This window comes from Canis lupus, chromosome 32, assembly GCF_003254725.2.
Source record: "Canis lupus dingo isolate Sandy chromosome 32, ASM325472v2, whole genome shotgun sequence".
In the NCBI taxonomy this organism is placed as follows: Eukaryota; Metazoa; Chordata; class Mammalia; order Carnivora; family Canidae; genus Canis; species Canis lupus.
The window spans coordinates 16,124,107-16,144,777 of NC_064274.1; the positions used below are offsets into that span (position 1 = coordinate 16,124,107).

The following is a 20,671-nucleotide window of genomic DNA, read 5'->3' on the forward strand; positions in this document are numbered from 1 at the left end:
TTATTCTGCTTAGTTTATATTTTTAAAGATTTTATTTATTTATTTATTTATTTATTTATTTATTCATTCATTCATTCATTCATTCATTCATTGAGAGAGAGGCAGAGACATAGGCAGAGGGCGAAGCAGGCTCCCTGCAGGGAGTCTGATGTGGGACTCGATCCCAGGACTCCGGGATCATGCCCCGAGCCAAAGGCAGACGCTCAACTGCTAAGCCACCCAGGCATCCCCCTTCTACTTAGCTTAAAATTATCTAAAACATACGTAGCATTAAGAGATGATTTTAATCAAATAAAATCACAGGCACTTTTAAAATGAATATTTACAAACTAAAGAGGTAACGGATTCTATTTGATATATTACTACTGGAAAAGCACCCCTGAAAAATATTGTTTATGAAGAGAAACTAAATGGTCTAATCTATCACAAATAACATCATACTCATGCTTTAAAGAAATACTTACTGAGTTCTCCTATATGCCAAGAACATCCGAGTTTAAAAAAATGAACATCTCTGATTTCATGGAGCTTATGTATGCTCATCCTATCACAAAGGAGTATTAATATTTCTAAATAGTGCACAATAGAAGTGCTAAAATAGTTTTGTTATGAAGGACAGATTATTCTCACTTCATCCATCTTACTATTGTCAACACCATTTAGGATCTTCTTTATCGCAAGAGTAAACAGTTTCTGTGAAACAAGCAAATTTTGAGTAACAAAAGACCATTTGTAGTGTACCTAAGCTACCTTACACCACGTCCACTTTGGAGATAGACTGCGGTTATACTGTTTATTTAATTATTCATTGATTCATCATAAACTCATTGAATGCCTGCAATAGACCAGCTCTGTTCTAGGCTTGGGGCATAAAAGTATAGAGTAAAACAGACAACATTCCAGATCTGACATAGTTTATATTTTAGTGGGGAATAAAGAGTAAAATTAAAGAAACAAACATAAATATAGTCAGATAATGATAAATGCTAAAGAAAAAATACAGTAGATCGTGAGATAGAGTGTAACAGGCATGCAGGGGAGAGAGGGGCCGCAAGAGCAGAAACCTAGCATGAGGAACAGGATGGAAGGATGTATGGGTAAAAAGCACCCAGGCAGAAGGGATATGGAGAAAAGAGGCTGCATGGAAAAACGAGACCAGTGTGGCTAAAGTAGGCTGAGCAAGGCTGAAGGCAATAGCTTACTTCAGAATTATGGCCAAGGATAAGCTTGGAGAGGGCCTATCAGCCATGATAAGAAAGTTCCCACAAAGAATGAGTTCTCTTCTTATAATGTGTATGCCTGAATGACATTGCTCTCAAGAAATAAAATATTAGTAAACTAAGTAAAATTATTTGTGGTGATATTCAGAAACACAGTACTGGAGAAGGCTGTGTTTAATACTAAAGACTAGCGTGTAAATAGCTAATGATCATGCTGTAGGTACTTACAGAATGTATAGGAATGATCAAGGAGTGGCTGGACATTCACCTCTGCTTGCGATGTAAACAAGTGCAAAAAATGTTGCCACCATAAAAGTGAGGAAAAAATTTAAACAGTCATCAAAATCATAATTTTTTTGCATGCCACAGCATTTCTCAATGTAACCAAGGAAACCAAAATCTAAGGAGGCACAAGCTCTTTCAAGGACAGGCAAAACAAAAACAGTCTGGCCTTTGACAAAATATGGGAGAAGGAGTTTATTACCTTCCACATGGGGGGGGGGGAATCACTTAGAATTTTTATGAATTTGTAAAGGTCACAAGTGAGCTGCTATGTTTTTTGGGCATAGAGGGGATCCCAGACACAAGAGGGCACTCATACTCATTTGTAAGCTATTGCCATGGTCCTTCATTGAATGCTCATAAGAAAGTTGGGGTCATTAGATACAGCTCCCCTCAGTGGCACGCTGTGGACCAGCTGGCTGTCTGTAGGGAAGCAGGTAGAACACCTCACACACTTAATCAGCTTTTATCACCTACAAAGTAAAAATCTTAAGGTGATGAGGAAAGGGCAAAAGCCCATGTGGTGCTTGCTAAGATCCACTGTTGTTGGTCAACAGGTCAAAACAAAAAGCCCTCTACCTCTTTCCCCATAAAAAACATCTTGGGTCCAGGATCTTTCACAAATATCAGGCAGAAGTCTATTCATTCAAGGAAGCAGAAAACTCCCTCCTGACCCCCATCAAAGATAAAAGGTAGTGTTTGGTTAACAGAGATGAAGGGCAGCAACACTGGAGAAGAGTCACCTACAGGGCGCAGGTACTTGAGGGCTGCCTGAGACAGAGGCAGAGGTTGGACCAGGCCAGCAAAGACCCACTGTTGGATAACCTGGCGGTCCACCACAGGGGCTGGAGCCAGGACACACAGGCCTTCCACTATTGTACGTCTGGGAAGGAGCAGTTGAAACCTGAGGGAGGAGCACAACACCGAAGAAAATCTGGCAACACAAACCCCATTCTAAAGACACAGTAACAGCAACCTGCTGCTAGAGGAATCTGAAGCTTATGGTGCCTTTACATAGTGATAACAACAACAAAAACACTGCATATTCAGACCAATTCCTGGCTAGATTAACTCATCCACACACTAAAAGCCTGATAGGAAGAGAAATGTACCAATATACTCTATTTACCTCAATCTTTGCTAGCCGACAATTCATCTAAAATAATGAGACACACACAAAAGTGTAAGGAAAAACCCGATCCATTTTTAAAAAGTAAGTGACAAAAATAGATTGAGTTATATCCCAGATGTTGGAACTATCAGACAAAAACTACAAAAATAGCTATGGTTAAACATGCCTGCTGGAAAGGTAAATAGCACAAATGAATAGGTGAAATTTAGCCAGAAGAGAGTAAACTAAAGCAGTGCATAAAAGGAAATATATAGGGCTAAATATATTAGGAAAAAAAAAGGTCTAAAATTGATGATCACAGCTTCTGCCTTAAAAAAAAAAAGCGTGAACTAAACTAAAATTAAGCAGAAGAAAGGAAATTACAAAGAGCAGAGTAGAAATCAATGAAATAGGAAACAAAAAAAAAAAGCAGTAACAAAGATCAATGAAACCAAAAGCTGTTTCTTTGAGAAAGCTAATAACATTGATAAACTTCTAGCCATACTGCCTAGGAACAATAGACGATACAAATTACCAATATCAAGAATGAGAGAGGCAACATCGTTACAGATTCTACAGATATTAAAAGAATTACAAGGAATTATCATGAACAACCTGTATTCCAATAAATTTGGTAATTTAGAAGGAAAGGACAAATTCCTTGGAAGATACAAAGTACTAGAATTCACTCAAAAGAATTTAAGGGACACCGGGTGGCTCAACAGTTGAACATCTGCCTTCAGCTCAGTGGTGATCGGGTGATCTGGGGTCTTGGGATCAAGTCCCTCATTGGGCTCCCTGCAGGGAGCCTGCTTCTCCCTCTGTCTATGTCTCTGCCTCTCTCTGTGTATTTTTCACGAATAAATAAATATTTTTTTTAAAAAAATTAAGTAAGCTAAACAACTCTGTTTCTATTTACAGAAGTGTTTTTATAGCTAAAAACCTTCTCACAACTGCAACTCCACTCCCAAAAAGTCTGACTGGTGAGTTCTATCAAAGACTGAAGGGAGAAATAACACTAATTATACACAGACCCTTCCAGAAAACTGAATAGAGGTGACTGCATCCAACTCATTTACTGAGGGCAGCATTAACTTTGCAAGGACAGTTTAACATTCACTCATAAAACCAGTCAATTAATTTTTCATATGAGACCAAGGAAAAAATCCATGTGACCATTTCAATGAATGCAGAAAACTTTTGACAAGATTCAGTATCCGTCCCTGACAAAAACTCTCAGCAAACCAGGAGTAAAAGGAAACTTTATCTACTTCATATACAACCTGGTCAAAAAAAATTTACAAACAGGTCATACTTAATGATCAAAGATTGAAGTTTTCCCTTTAAGGTCAGAACAAAGGAAGGGTGGCTGGAAAGGAAATAAAAGACATACAGATTGGAAAGGAAAAAATGCAACTGCCTTTTTTTAAAAAAATGATGTGATTGTGTAGGAAATTGTATAGAATCTACTAAAATAATAAAAAGTACTATTTAAAATAGAATATACATATGTACATAATACATATGTAAAATCAATATGACAAAATAAGTGCAAAATCTAATTCACTGAATACTACAAAATATTGCTTAGAAAAGTTTAAAAACACTGTGTTAGATGAAGATATATATACCACGCCCATGAATCAGAAGAAGCAGTACTGTTAAGATGTTAAAAATAATATTTTGCATAAGTATCTAGGCTACTGAAAAAATAATATAATGCAAGTATAAATAAGATGGTGATAGGGGAGTGTGTGGAATTGTAGAAAGATCTGTTGGCAAGGGAGAGAAGCTGGAGGTAAGCATGAAAATGTAGATTGGGGCTAGGACATTAAGGGTTTTATATGCCATGCCTAGAGTTTGGGCTTTTTTCTGGCAGAAGTTGGAAGTTATTGATAGTTTTATCTGTTATCAACATTTAATTCTGAAATAGTTTTAGATCTAATAGAACGATTGCAAAAATAGTGCTGAGTTTCCTTATGTTCTTTTATTATATATTCTTATATTCTATTTCTTCTGTTTGGAAATATTTTCTTCAGCCTTTTTCATCAAGGTAACTGATCTTTACCTAATTAGTTCTACTTCTCCTTCAGATTCACTTCTGAATAAAGGGCTTTTCCAACCCACAGTCTAGGAAAAATGCTTTTGAGCTATCAGAATAATAACACTTTTTGGCCTAGCAACTGCTCAGTAACCGTTATACATTCATTTAAGTGTGCTCTCCGTCTCCCATTATATACTGGCCTATTTTTGACCACCTTGCATCCTAAGTATCAGGTCCTTGCCTGATATAGTATATAAATTTTACATCTGTAATATATAGTTGTATATATGCATACATAGGTGTGTTCATTACAGAATTGTTACTAACAGTAAACAGGAGGAGAATAATCTGAATTTCCATAAATAGAAGACTATGAAAATATATAGTTGGAAGGGTATAAAGTAAACAAAATAAAATCCATGTTCCAGCATTGTCTCCATTGCTTATTGAAAATATAGGATTGAGCCTCAAATTCGTATGAAGTAAATGAGGATAGGTATTTTATCCAATATAGCCATGTGCTGGTAAAATAATCAAATGCAAGTAAAACCATTTTATAAATTCCAAACAAATATACAAAGACAAAGAGATATTTGAACATTATTTTTATCATTTTTATCACATCGATGTTAGTGGAACCACTCTAGGGATTGCTTGGAAGTAGACTCAATACTCTGTAGGTTCTTCTTAATAGTTTGTTGCACTTTTGATAAAATGTTCTGTGTATACTCTATTTGGAGCTGAAATTATATAGAATTAATGCCTTAATCTTAAACCCAAAGGGAAAAAAAAAGAGAAAATGGTGTCAAAATTGTTATTCTTTTCTCTTTTATATCCAGGAGGCTGAAATTATCGTGAATCTTATAGTAAGAGTTAGTTAAGTGACTTACAGTTTTTTACATGTGCCTTTGTGTTTAAAAGCAGTGAGTGTTGAGACACCCAGATGGCTAAATGGTTGAGCGCCTGCCTTCAGCCCAGAGTGTGATCCTGGGGTCCCGGGATCGAGTCCCATATCGGGCTTCCTGCATGGAGCATGCTTCTCTCTCTGCCTGTGTCTCCCATGAATAAATAAATAAAATCTTTAAAAATTAAATAAATACATAAATAAATAAAAATAAAAACAGTGAGTGTTTACTTCTCTGTGGCCCAGGCATTGAAGTCTGTGCCAGATGTGAATTCCAACTCTGCCATTTACTAATAGTGTGAATTTAGACAATGCAATTACCTAACTTCACTTAACCAGTTTCTTACTTAAAAATTAGAGTAAGAATAGCTCTTCTGCATAGGGTTGTTATAAAATATAAATGGAAAACTAAGATGACTTATAATAGGTCCTATATGTTAAATGTTTAGTCCATGTCAGGCTTAGATCACGGGCGAGAGATTCATGCTGGCTTTAGGTGAATAAAAAAATAGTAAACAGAAAATTATTCATTTGAACTCATTTGATGGCTGGTAGTCAATCATTTTAGCCATTTATATTCTTTTAAAGAAGAAATTAAGTCTTAATGATTTTAATTATACCTAAATGATTTTTTTTCTATAGTTTCAATTCATAAGTAGAAAATTATGATTAGGGCAGCCCCGGTGGTGCAGCGGTTTAGCACCGCCTGCAGCCCAGGGCTTGATCTTGGAGACCCTGGATGGAGTCCCACGTCGGGCTCCCGGCATGGAGCCTGCTTCTCCCTCTGCCTGTGTCTCTGCCTCTCTCTCTCTCTCTCTCTGTGTCTCTATGAATAAATAAATAAAATCTTTGAAAAAAAGCTATTAAAAAAAAAAGAAAATTATGATTAAATTGGACCTTATAACACTATTTATATTTAAAGACCATCTTTATTTAGAAGAATTTGTTCCAAATGGTTATGTTTTTGGCAAACTACATTGATGATATGTCAAATTAATCTTACTTTTTATATACTACCTCTCAGATGGCTGCTGAAAATCGTATTTGCAAAGAATGCTAAATGTACAGGCTGAAAGTGTTTTATGTTACTATGTTCTTACAAGCATGAAAGCAAAGGTCAGGTGCTTTATGGTGGTTGAAAAAAGAGAAGAAAGCAATTATCAACACTGGATTTATGATTCATTATTGAATTGAATAGGAAAAAAGAAGTTAGATTAAATTCAGCTTTTGTAGAAACAGTACAAATCTTTCTTATCTGCCATGGAAACTTACCTTATTTTCTCATCTATAAGAACTCACTATTATAAAATTCAATATTGATTACTAATTTTTTTCAGAAAAAAATAATCCATCATATTAAATGTATTGATCAATTTTAAAATCGGCCCTGATTTCAGATATGATAAAATGTAGAAGCTATATACATTTTAGAATTGTGGAAATATGGTACTCTGTTTCTGAATTGGAAGAACTTGAAAGAATGAAGATTATTCCAAGAATAAACATCTTAGTTATTATTGGAAATAAGATGAAGATAAGGGTCACATTTTAGAGTACAGTAATTCTTATTAAATCTATGTAACTATTGGAAATAAAATGAAGATAAGGGTCACATTTTAGAGTACAGTAATTCTTATTAAATCTATGTATCTTCTTTTCTTATACCTTAGCACCACTTGCAAATTAAGGGAATTAGAGAAATAGGGAAATTCCATTCCTCAGTTATAGCCATATTGTCAACAATATTATTGTAAGAATAAAAAAATAAGAGAAAATCAAAAAAATTAGACATTCTATAACAATCACATCGAAGAGTATTGCAGTTACAATCCACCAGACCCATGTATTCCAGAAAGGGTTACATATCAGAACTACTCAAATAATACACCATAATGCAAATACATGACCACTAGCCTTCTAGTAGAACTTCTAGGAGTAGACTTAGTCATCTGTGTGTGTGTTTAATATTTAAATAATATTAAATATATAAATATATATTTTTAATCTCCATTTTGAATTCTGATACAAGAGAGATTTTGTAAACACTATGGTAAATAGATTGGGAGTTCTTTGAGGATGGAGTGTTTTATGCATTCTCTAATCTCCGAAGAAAGTTCCTGGCTTATGGTTAAAAGTTGATAAATGTGTGTTGAAGAATAAGTGTATGAATGGAATGTGCTGACGTCCTTGTGACTTAAAAATCACTGGAAGAATTATATTAGGATAAATTGGTCAATATCAATAGACTTATTGAAACTATTGTGTTTATTTGATCATTTTAAATTAGTGTAATCTAAACAGGGGATTCAATTGTATGTACCTTAAGATATTCTCTATATTTTTATTTTAAATGCTAAGGAGCCAAGCATTTAGGCAAAATCTTTTTTAAAAAGTGAATTTCTGTTTGCTTATGTAAATCAGTAATAGTTTTAGTTCCTACAATAAGGAAGCAAACTTCTGACCAATGTTTTTACTTAAATCCATTGAAAGTATAATTGTAAATTCATATTGCTTTTATAAATGTTGAATTCACAAACATGAGTAGGTCCTATGGTTTTTATTAAAACTTCAACCTCCATCTGTTACAGCCTAAGAAGCATTCACCCATGCTGCTACCTTTCAGATTTATTTGATATCATACAACCTGTCTTATGCTTGAAAATAATGTCCCTAATAATTATTAATTTATTTTGTATGTACTGGTTGGCTTAGAATTAATCATTATAAATGTATTTGGTGTTTAGGTGCATGTCATTAGTATAGTACTTCTAAACTTGCAGTTTGTCAGCCTTTATTTACTGGCCAATTAATTACATGGGGGTACTTATCATCTAACTTTTTCTTTGATTTTTTTTTTAAAACTCTGCAAAATGGATTATAATAATGTATAAATATTGAAAGTATTATACCAACAATCCCTAAAATCTAGAATAATGCCTGGACCAATTATAACTGGCCTTCTGAAATGAAATTTATTTTACCTTGATTCCATCTGAATTTACTTATGATTTTATTTCTAATCTCTTGTCTTCAAAGGTTTATATCCTAAGATCTCTCAGATACCTTAACTCTTATTAAGACTTACTAAGAGTTAAGACTTACTAGGGAGTGCCTGGCTGGCTCAGTCAGTAGAGCATGGTACCCTTGACCTCAAGGTTGCGGGCTCAACCCCATAATGGGCTTAGAACTTATGATAAATAAATAAATAAATTAAAACTAAAATTAATATTGAAAAATTGAAAAGGCTAAAAAAGGGGGAGGGGATCTGGCTGGCTCAGTCAGTAGAGAATGCAACCCTTGATTTTAGAGCTTTGAGTTGATAACCTATGTTGAGCATAAAGATTACTTTAAAAAAGAGAGAGAGAGAAAGTTAAGACTATTAATTTTCTATTTCTATATCTACTATGTCTTGATATGTACGTATAACTTATACTTGACCCAGTTTTAAATATATTTTGAATATACGTATATGTATACACAAAATAGTGAAAATAAAACGGAGATAATAAATCATATAATGAAGATTAGAAATTGTTCAACTATAAACCAGAATGAGATAATTGCTGAAATTTAGTATTTGATTTGACTATTCATTTTCTGACTGCCAAGGAAAAGAACAAAAACATTTTCATTTTTCCAGTTTAATAAGAGAGACAAAGTGTCACCAAAGTTTTAGATACCAGAATGGCTCTATGTTTTATGGCCAGAAATTCCTTTCTTAAGCCTTTTATCTTCCTTTACATTCACTCACCAATTTACATATTATCTGCTTTTTGAAAACCTTGTGTTACATACATACTCAGTAAGGAGTTGTCTTTTCTCTGAATTCTGCATTGATAATTAAAAGACTATAGCTGTCACTGATTGAGTACCTATCATGTGAAAGGCAAATAAGAGACACTGAATTATCACCAACCCTAGCAGCAGCAAACCTGAAGATTCATGATATTTTACCCTCTTTGTGGATGATGAAACTGAGTTCAAGAGAGGCTAAGTAGCTGGCACAAGGTCAAATGGCTAATAAGGGTAGAGTTCTTTAGCTGAGTTCCAGTGTTCCAGTAGCACGTTGTAATTTGACAATTTCTTCATGGAGAATGTTCATTTTATTCACTGTTCCTGCAAAAGAGAAGTTATATGAAACCCATTGACATTTGAATATTACTGTGCTTTCTTGCAGCCTGTGAACTTATGAATCAAGGCATCTTGGCCCTGGTCAGCTCCATTGGCTGCACGTCAGCAGGGTCCCTCCAGTCTCTGGCAGATGCCATGCATATCCCCCACCTCTTCATACAGCGCTCAACAGCTGGGACACCAAGGAGTGGCTGTGGACTCACCCGGAGCAACAGGAATGACGACTACACACTCTCTGTTCGCCCACCTGTCTACTTGAATGATGTTATTCTGAGAGTGGTCACAGAATATGCCTGGCAGAAATTCATTATATTCTATGATAGTGAATACGGTAAGTGTTTGTGATTCATGTGAGTTTTATAAGCTGATATTTGCATGGCAAGCAACTTCTTTAAACCTTGAAAAACTTCAAGGAGCTTACTCATTGTTATCCGTGGTTTTATTGTTCTTTCATAATCTTACAAATCAAGCAGCAAAAACAAAAAGTCTGGTTAAGTTCAAGTTCAATCGTTTGTATTAAATCACATTGAAGTCAAATTAAAAAATAAATAGCTGTACCTACTGCTCAGTTTATAAATGTTTCTAAAGGGAATCTGACTCCAGTATATCTTGATTTTTCAAATAATGGAAAGTCATAAAGATAATAGTGTCTTTCTCCTTTTCAAAAACATTTATATCTTTATATACTAATAAAATACCATGTTGGACAGATCATGGAACACTAAAAATAAATGCTTATTTACATTTATAGGTTCCAAAAACTCCAAAAACCTGACATATCTTGCTTACATCCTTAGACTCTCTGGGAGTAACTGAGTTTATATTACTTTATAGTTAGCATGGCATTTTGTCTGCAATATGAAATTTCATGAAAATGCTAAGTAGTATAAAGATACTTAATTTATTTAATTTCCCAAGATAAAACACAAAGCATTTGCCCTGAATTTACTATAAGTTAAAAGGAGAAGATACTTTGTCTCAGTATTTTTACTCCTGTTACATTAAGAAAAGTAAAGAAAAATAATAGCTATATTATTCTTTTCCTGAATAAATCTATTTTCTGACTGATCCCAAAGATGTTCAAAGATAGTTTCTCTCCAGTTTTTGTCATTAGGGGGTATAGAGAGGGATATAATAAAGTGAGAGAAAATTAGCAGTTCTTCATGAAGATATATATTTTGAAACATATGTATCTTTAGAGATTTGCCTTAAAAAGGAGTCTCAGAAAAACGTTTTCCATTCAGTCTGGATGGGTCTAGTTTTTATTTTTTATTTAAAAAAATCAAGATTTCACCCTCTGCATGCAACCAATTTTTTCTTAGCACATGAATAAATAAACATTTACAAATAATGGTTTTCTTGTCATAATCTAACCAGCATTGTGAAAGGCACTGGAGAACAGTGACAGAAGAGCCACCAGAAAGTGGCATCAATGGGACTGAGCACAAACAGGTTGGCAGAAATCTGGAAAGCAACAAATAAGAGCCCCTGTGGACTCCCAGGGAGAAAGAGCAAGTGGCAGTTACATTTAGCCCTAAATATTCAAAGGTCGCATGGGGTTTTGGCAGCCAGAGTAGCATTAAACTTGAAGGGTAGATTTCAGCCAGAAGTCTGTGGCACTCTCCAGAAGCACACTTGTCTCCAGGACGGAAATCCTTATTTTTGTTGCTTAATTCATATTATTTAGGGATCACAGAACAAAAACTAAGAGACTGAAATGAATAAAATAAAAAAGGAAAATAAAAAAATAATTGGCTCATCAGTAAAAGTGAGGACTGAACACAAATCTGAAATTTGCTGATAGGATTATTCAGTTGAACGTAGTAAACTCTACCTCTGGAATCAATATGTCAAATACACCTTTATCAGTTTCCTTCCAGTCATATTATCTATGATTTTCATAACCTTAACTGGTATTCTTAAGATCTCTGCTCAAACATAACTTGAAATAATGAATTTTTTAACTGCAAATCTTTCTTTAAGGGGGGATTAATTAGTCCTATAAAAATAGTCTAGCAAATAAAGAAACAGAAAAGTAATTTTTGATCAAGTTTTTAACAACATGAAAATGGGAATTTTATTTTTTCATTATAAACATCAATGAAGAAAAAAATTCCTTGGTATCTTGTTTCCAAATCCCACATGGTTTAGAGAGTTAGGAAATTCTTATAAGAGAAAACATTGTTATCATTGATGAGGTAAATATTTTTGAAAATGTACACTAAATTCATAGTCGTAGAAAATCACTTACATACATTTAAAATTTCTTACTCTTTTTTCCTCTGTTTAATAAGTAAATAAGATGTTAAAATCACAGTGCATAACTGAGTCCTCTGTTAGAAGCAGAATTTGTTTTAAGAATAATAAAAATAATAATAATATTTTCTTTTATTTTGATGATAAACTTGCTTTTGACTTACTTTTTAATTCAATAATTCATGAAAAATTACCCTGCTTGCATCCTTAAAATTATTTCCAGTAATACTCTTGTTTAATAAAAGAAAATTTTCCTTTGATACTCGCAATAAATCTTGCTAGAACTAGGCTAGAGTCCAAAATAAACATCAAGCTATCCAAATACCTTCTACCTTGAAGAGAGTTACACGTATTCACAAATCCATTCATCAGTGTCATCATTTTAAGTTCAAACACTGGAATTATACTTGACTTTTATCTTGGTTATCAGGAATTGCTTTCATTAAGGAATGGATTAAGCATCATCTATGGATGAAATAAGGCATCCTGCTGGAACCAAATGTGATTGAATACGTATTTTACCTATAAAAATACTTTTAAAAAGGGGGAAAAAGATTAGTCTTCTATATCTAGTTAATTAGAGAAACACTTTTTTCAAAAGCAGTTAATTATGATTAAGGGCACAGTATAAAAGTCTACATTAAATTCCCGAACAAAGAAAATTCAAGTCTTTGATTCTAAGTAAATGGATGAAAACAGAAAAAAAATATATAGAAACTTTATTTGAATGAATTGATTCAAGACATTTTTTAAAAGCCTTGAAAAGAATTTAAGAAGTGTTGAGCTTTTTTAAAAAAAAATGTGTCATTTAAGAAATGTTCATTGCTTAGTGCAATGCAAAATATGAGATAGAAAGTTTTACAGAATGCAGGCTTAGCCCTTAAGAAGCTTACAATTAACAAAAGAGATAAAATATTTATGACTCTTTTAATTGAGAAAATAGTGTGTTAAGTGTCATGAATGATGCAAACTGAATGCTAATGGTGTGTAATGAAGAAGGTGTTGAATTTATGGCTGCAGTGATCAAAGAAGGCTTGAATGTTACCTTTCAAAATCCTTACTAACTTTCACAATGCATGAGAAACAGTCACTCCAACGGAGAAAAGTGTGAACAAGTCTTGAAGCAATAAAAAGATTAAAAATAATATCTCTGAGCATTTAATTTGCCAGGGCTGAGAATAAGTATTTTGTAATAAGTCATAATAAGTCATGTAATATTCTCAACAGCTCTGTGAAGTAGGTTATATTATTATTGCAATTTTACAAATAGGAAAACAGACAAAAACTGGGTTACTTGCTCACAGAACATAGCTAAGAAGTATCAGACCTGAGCTCTAAAGTCTTATCAGAGCCCATACTCCTAACTATGTATAATAAGTATAAATTAGTTGTAATGAACTATTCCCCAAAAATATAATAAAAAGGGCTAATCTTACAGAGAGCATTTATTATATCCAGGCTCTGTTCCAAGTGCCTTATATGTATCATCTCATTTAAGCCTCACAACAGCCCTCTAAGATAGATGATGATGATGATGATGATGATGATGATGATTTATACAATGTGAAAAACTGAGGATGTAAGGCATAAGGTAATTTGCAAGTAAGTTGGGAAGCCTGAATTTAACACTGATGGTCTTATCCATAGTCCTTGCTTTTCACCACCTAGAGTATTTTGACACTATAGAAATAAGAATGATTAATTCCTGACCAACTATAAAATTTAAAAAAAATAACAGTTTACAAATGAAATACATAGAATCATCTTTATTTAAGAGAGACAATGATGTCAAACCTCCAGACCTCATCATATTAATATCATTTAAGAAAAAATAGTGTATGTCAATTCAGAAGATTTGGTTATCATTGGAAGTATGCAAGCAGGATGGTCATTGGGCCAAAGTAAGCTGACCCATCAGCATAAACAGCTGCTTGCCTGTAAAATAACAATTTTTGCTTTTACATTTGCCAACAGAATGAGAAGTTCATTTGAGAGACCAATACCTCCCATTGAAAACCTACATTTTTAGGCTCTCTTACAGCTCTGAGTTGTGATATAATATTGCCAAGAGCTATGAAGGGTCTGAGATTTTACTGTACCTGCAAGTTAACAAGTTAGTATGCATTAATTTCATGGATACTGGCAGAAAACACTACTTCTTTAGACAGAAAGAGGACTTTAATACTCATGGTACAGAAAGCAGCATGAGCCTCATATTAATGTTGCTTCCTCTTGATCTCATGTCTTACAAGTCTATGTGAAGCCACTCTGGTGGATGCTATACATGCAGTGAGCTTTTATGACAGCTAAGAAACCCTGGCTTAGGGAATCTGTATCTTTTATTATGGGCTTCTAAGTAAACTTGCTTGGCATATGCCCAGAAAAAGACACTATCTTCATTGCAAATAAGTCTCTCTTCTCTAGAGAGAGCTTCTGCTTGTATAATATGTAATAAGACACAAAATCTATGGGGAATTGTTGCCCCCAAAATACTCTCTGTACAACATTGTTGACTTCTAGCAAATTTCCCTATGCATATGTCAGTCTAAGACCACTCTGGTTAATCTTACTGACAGGAGGGAGGATCAAATCTATTCAATTTGTTTCCTATGCATTTATTTAAGGACGCTGTAAATAAGATTGTAATGAGAAAGATTGATCTCCACCATGCCCATCAGGATCTTGGATTTAGCAAGCTGAATAAATCTCAACTATTAAGAGTCTACTTTAAAAAGTCAGAGAGTTTCCTCCTTAAATTTCTGCATGAACCTTTTTATTTGGACAGAGGCATTGATCCGGGTACAACAGGATTTATGTAATTGCAAAGATTCTATCTGTCTCACAAGGAGGAATTCTGTCATCTATAACAAACTTGGCCAGTGAGTTGAGGCTGACCTGAATGACTTCCAAGGCTGAAGTGGTATCATCAATCACTTTGGTGAAATTCAGGGGGAAGAAATTCTGATTGGATGATTACTATTTTGGGAAGATCACCAATAGGACACACATCAGTAATGAGTCAGATATGCCTCCATGTGGCTCCCCCATGTTAATTAGGGTAGCCTCACTTTAGAGAGATCTCAGTTAAGTGCCACATTATCTCCTGCTGGTATTTACTTAAACACTTTAAGGTATAGCACCCCTAATGTGTTACTCATGTCTTCAGGAAGGAGGTAGCCTTCACACAGGAACTATAGTTGTAGAAGCACACATAATATCCCTGATGTGAGAGTGGGGATGGGGAGATGGAAATTAGGAAAGAGTGGAGGGAAGAGTTAGTTACATTGCTGGGACCCCCTGAGAGAGACTTATCTCAATAGGGCCTTCAATATGACTTCTGATATTTCTAAGAATTCTCAATCCATGATATTTGAATCCAGCTATTGTTTAGAAGGGGCAGCCTGAGATCAGTCAATACAATCTGTCCTTAGGGTCTGTTTCAAGGGTTAGCAAATTGCTGTTGGGCCTGACATTTTGTTTTTTAAATGAAGTTTCATTGGAACACAGCATGTTCATTTGTTTCCATGTTGTCTATGTCTGCTTTTGAGCTATAATAGCAGAGTTGAGAAGTTGTAATAGAAACAATGTAACCCATAAGCCTAAAATATTACAATATGGTCCTTTAAGAAATTGTTTACCAACCTCTGTTCTATAACATCAATCTGGTGATTTTCATACTGCCTCACATTAATGAATGAGAATAGAGGTAGAGAAGGTATTTGGAGAGGCTAACAGGTGTTTTGCATAGGATGCATCCCCTACTGTTTCCAGGGGTCTTTTTGAAAAGATTAAGGGAATGGTGATCTGGATAACTATATGAAGAGAGAAGGAAAAAAAAAAAACAAAAACCTTGACTCCTATCTCACACCATACAAAAATTAATTCAAGATTGATCATAAACCTAAAGGCTAGAATTATTAATCTTTCAGAAGAAAACATAAGGTAATATCCTTGTGACTTGGGATATGCAGAGATTTCTTAGACACATCAAAATAAATAAATCTAAAATAATAATTTGGACTTCACCAAAATTCATATCTATTCAGTAACAGACACCATTAAGAAAATAAGTAGGCAAATTACAAACTGGGGAATATATCTAGGAACTTTATGTAAATATATAAATACATAGTATATGTAAAGAGCTCAGAGATTAAAAAAAAAAAAAAAAGATTCCTACAAAGCAACAATATGAGGCCAACAAAAACACACAATTAAAAATGGGAAAAAAGGGATCCCTGAGTGGCTCAGTGGTTTAACGCCTGCCTTTGGCCCAGGGCGTGATCCTGGAGACCCGGGATTGAGTCCTACGTCAGGCTCCCGGCATGGAGCCTGCTTCTCCCTCCTCCGGTGTCTCTGCCACTCTCTCTCTCTATGTCTATCATAAATAAATAAATAAATCTCTTTTAAAAAATGAGCAAAAGGCTTGTGCAGACAGTCCATATAAGAAAATATATAAATGCCCAATTAACACAAGAAGTGCTCAACATTTTAAGTCCTACTAGATAAAAGCAAATTAATTAGATACCAACCTGTACCCGTTGGATTGGCAGAAGATTATTACAACATGTAAGCAAGACTGTGATATGACTGGAAAACTCATAACTTTGCTGGATGTATGTAAAAATGTACAACCACTTTGGAAAGCTGCTTGGTAGTTTGTTAAAATATTGAATATGCATCTACCATATGACTTAATCTATTTCACTCCCAGGCATTTTCCATGAAAAATGACAATTTTTATCCACACAAATACTTATATTAGAATGTTCATGTAAGCTTTATTCATTATGTCCCAAACTGAGAACAAACCAGATGCTCATCATTAAATCATTGAAACAAATTTTGTTGTACCTGTACAATGGAATACTATTCAGCAGTAAAAAGGAATGAACTGCTGAAATGTACAACGACATTGAGTGAAAGAAGCCTGAAATAAAGAGTACATGCTGTATTCCATTTATTTACTTACTTAAGTAGGCTGCAGGCCCAACATGGAGTCCAGCTTGGGCTTAAACTCACAAACTTCAGGTCGTCTTAAGCTGAGTTCAAGGTTTGGATGCTTAACCGATTGAGTCATCCAGGCACTGCTATATCATTCCATTTATATGAGTCCAATAACATACAAAACTAATTCTGATAAAACAAATTAGAAAATATTTGCCTTTCAGGATCAGGGGTGGATTATCTGGCAAAGAACACAGACAACTTCCTATGGTAACATAAATATTCATTATCATGTTTCGAGTGGTAGTTATAGTGGAAAACAATAAGTACTCTTTGAATTAAACATGCAAGGTCTGTTTGTGTTATTGTATGTAAATAATATCTCAGTGAAAAGATCAGAAGACATACTAACCCATCAGACATTTGAAGAAGAACGGAAAAAGGAGGGGACAAAAATCAATTTGCCTATCATAGTTTTAAACTAAATAGCATATTTGGGGGCTCCTTGGCTCAGTCGGTTATGAGTCCAACTCTTGATTTTGGCTCAGGTCATGATCTCAGGGTTGTGGAGTCTGCTTAAGATTCTCCCTCTCTTCCTCCCCTTTCCCTCTCTATAAATAAATAATGAAACAAATAAACAGGGAAACTAGCATAATTGAATCATAATCATTTAGAGATTGTACAGTAATAGACAAAAATCAATTAGAATTGAATGTAGTGGATTCCCAGAATTCACATTTGGTAATAGATCAGAATGGCTAGAAGAATTTTTTAATTATGATCATAATACATGAGTCCCACCATAGACTCCTGGAATCAGAATTGTTGCCATATATGCACCAGCAACATATGTACTTTAGCAATCTTCAAGTGATTCTGATACAGCCAGCTGTGCTCCTCAAAGTGGCATTTGGAAACAAGAATTTCAGCAGACCTCTTCAGCATCTTTGATTGGTAACATTGTTTCCCCTTTCAAAATATTCCAAGAGTGAGAGAATTTATTATATTTTGAATATAATATAATAAATCACATTTGGATACTGAGTATTTCCAGTTGTCAGAAAATTTTTCTTTATATGAAACTCAAAATACTAATATTGGACAAAATGATCCATTTTCTGGAATACTATAAAATGATAATCATTTTGCTTAAAATCATTTATCAATAAGTAAAGAAAAGGATTATACTCCCTGAACTCTCCTTAGTCTTCTACTGCATAAGTACCATTTTCAACATGAGCAACTTCCCCTGTTCAATCTGTTGTGCTTTTCAAAGATTCCATTCTTCTAAATGTCTTTATCCCTATCTATCTAGTTTTTCAGTACCTCTGTGTATGATCTGATACATTTACTGATTATACAGTAAGCTTCATTCTATCTTATTGCCTTAGAGAGAGGGGTAAGACCTCTGTCTCTTTTTAGCAAAACAAAACAAACTACACACTTATACCTTGTGTTTTTTTTTCTTAATTTCTGCTTTTTAAAAGTATGTTAAATTTTTATTGTATCATTCATCATATTGCCCTACACCTCCAATTTTTCATTTTTCATCCTCCATTTGCTTTGATTTCAACCAAATCTCTGGAGACGCTTGGTAAAGTAAGTGGAAAATGATATTGAGAAAGGCTCATTAAAAGCAATTGGGAGTAGTCCAGGTAGGCTCACTATCAGAGCGGTCTATGCAAGGAATTGATTGAATGCACTAGCCAATGGCTAGATTCCAGAATCAAGGAACTGACAATATAAAGAACCCAGAAAGTTATAGTAGTTAGTAGATGGTTCTTAAAGTAGAATAAAAGCAGATATATTTCTTTGGAGGGAGGATTCTATTCTGAGAATATTGATGAGAGAGAAGTTGAATTTCATACCTGGGAGAACTGAATAGAACTGATTTCCAAGTGTGACATAAACCATAAGATTGAAGCACTCTTCAGTGAATAAGCTACTTGGGCTCTTTAATTTCCTTTGCCTAAGAAAATATTGGTCCCACAGCCCAATACTGGATTTGATCTATTGACAGACCTATTAGATAAAGTTATGAAGATTGGAGGAATTAATATGATGATGGGGACCTAAGTAGCTTGTTACAGTAATGACATGGAGACATGTACTTATTGCAAGTAGCTTAGGTATCCTCTTACCATAGCCTAATCTGTATTTCAGTTTATCTATTGGCATCATTCTTAGGCAAGATAGATGATATTGGTGATTCTAAGCATATCCTTACAAAGTATTATACTAAAGAAATAGCTGTTTCCTGCTTTGTTTGTATATCAGATATCATACAAATAGATATGTATCAAATCTCATGCCCTGTTTGAATCCTTTGCTGATCCTTGAATCAAATAAATTGATCAAGTACTTGGTGGGCTCTCAATCACCAACCTAAATTATGTGGTGGGTGCATTACCTCTGAGTGAAGTATAGGCATATGTGGACACATGTGCTTCTTTTCCCAGTTTGAAGGAAACCTTGCTTATAAGAAAAATAACTATTTAAACATTAATTGAATTATTTTATCTTACTTATTGTAATTAAATTTTAAATCTTATTTTAATATTATTAGGTTGAATTATATGAAATGTATAGATTATAAATACTTGTCTTTATAATTCAACATTTAAATTGCTTTTATTTTTAATTTTTTAAAAGATTTTATTTATTCATTTGACACAGAGAGAGAGGAAGTGAGCACAAGCAGAGGGAGCAGCAGGCAGTGGGAGAGGGAGAAGCAGATCATGATCTGAGCTGAAGGCAGACACTTAACAGACTGAGCCACCCAGGTGCCCCTAAAATTGCTTTTAAAACATACACTTTTAAAGTCTAGTTTGAATATGTCTTTGTTTGTTTTGGTTAAACTTATTTATGTTCTCAAACTTTCTGACATCCCCCTTAGTCCAGGATAGTATTTTTTTCATTCACAAGAGGACTTTTAGCCAAATGTAAATTTCTACTATAATTTGTCAAGCTGAGTGTTTCTGAAAATCAGAGACCTTAAAGTGCATCGGTAGGTATTGATAAAGTAAAATATCTTACAATGGAAATGATTAAATTAAATATATATTTCTCTCTGTATATAGAAATACATATTTTTGACATCCACAGGCACAAAAGCAAAGAAAAAGACTCACTCTAAGCATTACCAAATGGGTTACTTGCAGGCTCTCCTGTATTCTGAATACATTGTTTAACGATTCCAAGTTAAAAGTCAATACATAGTCAAGTGACCTGAGATATTTAAGCGCTACTGTTAAGTACATCAGTGTAATACTCTTTCCTTACAATTAAATTGCCATATGGTAAGCCCCTTTGAAATGAACATTGAATGATCATCCTCATGAATGCATCCCAAGGAATAACAACATTTATTCCATGTATCTATTGTAAGTTTAATCAAGGCCCGTAAAATGGACACATTCCTGTTAATTGATTGCAAATGTTTATAATTACCCTGAGGGTGCTTTCAAATGTCTAATGACTATAATATTATTAACAATCTCTCTAGACAGTCTTAAAGCTGTTTATTACTCATTTGGCCACTTTCCAACTTCTAGTTCTCTCATTTATTTCAATGTGCATCAATAAGCGTATAATTAATCCAAGTATCTTATTGAACTATTTCCTTTGCATTAGTCTGTATTATGTCAAGTAGGTAAAAATGATATATTGTACCACTTTGGATTCATTCATTAGTCCGAATGTCCTTATTGATCAGCATTACTGTGAATATGACTCTCATACAAAAACACTATGATCTAATGCTAAAATAGTAAGTT

At 34.0% G+C, this 20,671-nt stretch overlaps 1 protein-coding gene across 3 annotated transcripts in view; it reads left to right on the forward strand.

The window, feature by feature from the left end:
- The window catches only part of GRID2 (glutamate ionotropic receptor delta type subunit 2), a 1,467,015-nt gene that overhangs the window by 767,281 nt on the left and 679,063 nt on the right, over positions 1-20,671 (forward strand). For all 3 annotated transcript variants that reach the window (XM_025424636.3, XM_025424645.3, XM_025424626.3), the window contains exon 3: positions 9,739-10,023. In XM_025424636.3, coding sequence (XP_025280421.1) covers positions 9,739-10,023 — 285 coding nt within the window. The remainder of the gene's footprint in view (positions 1-9,738; positions 10,024-20,671) is intronic.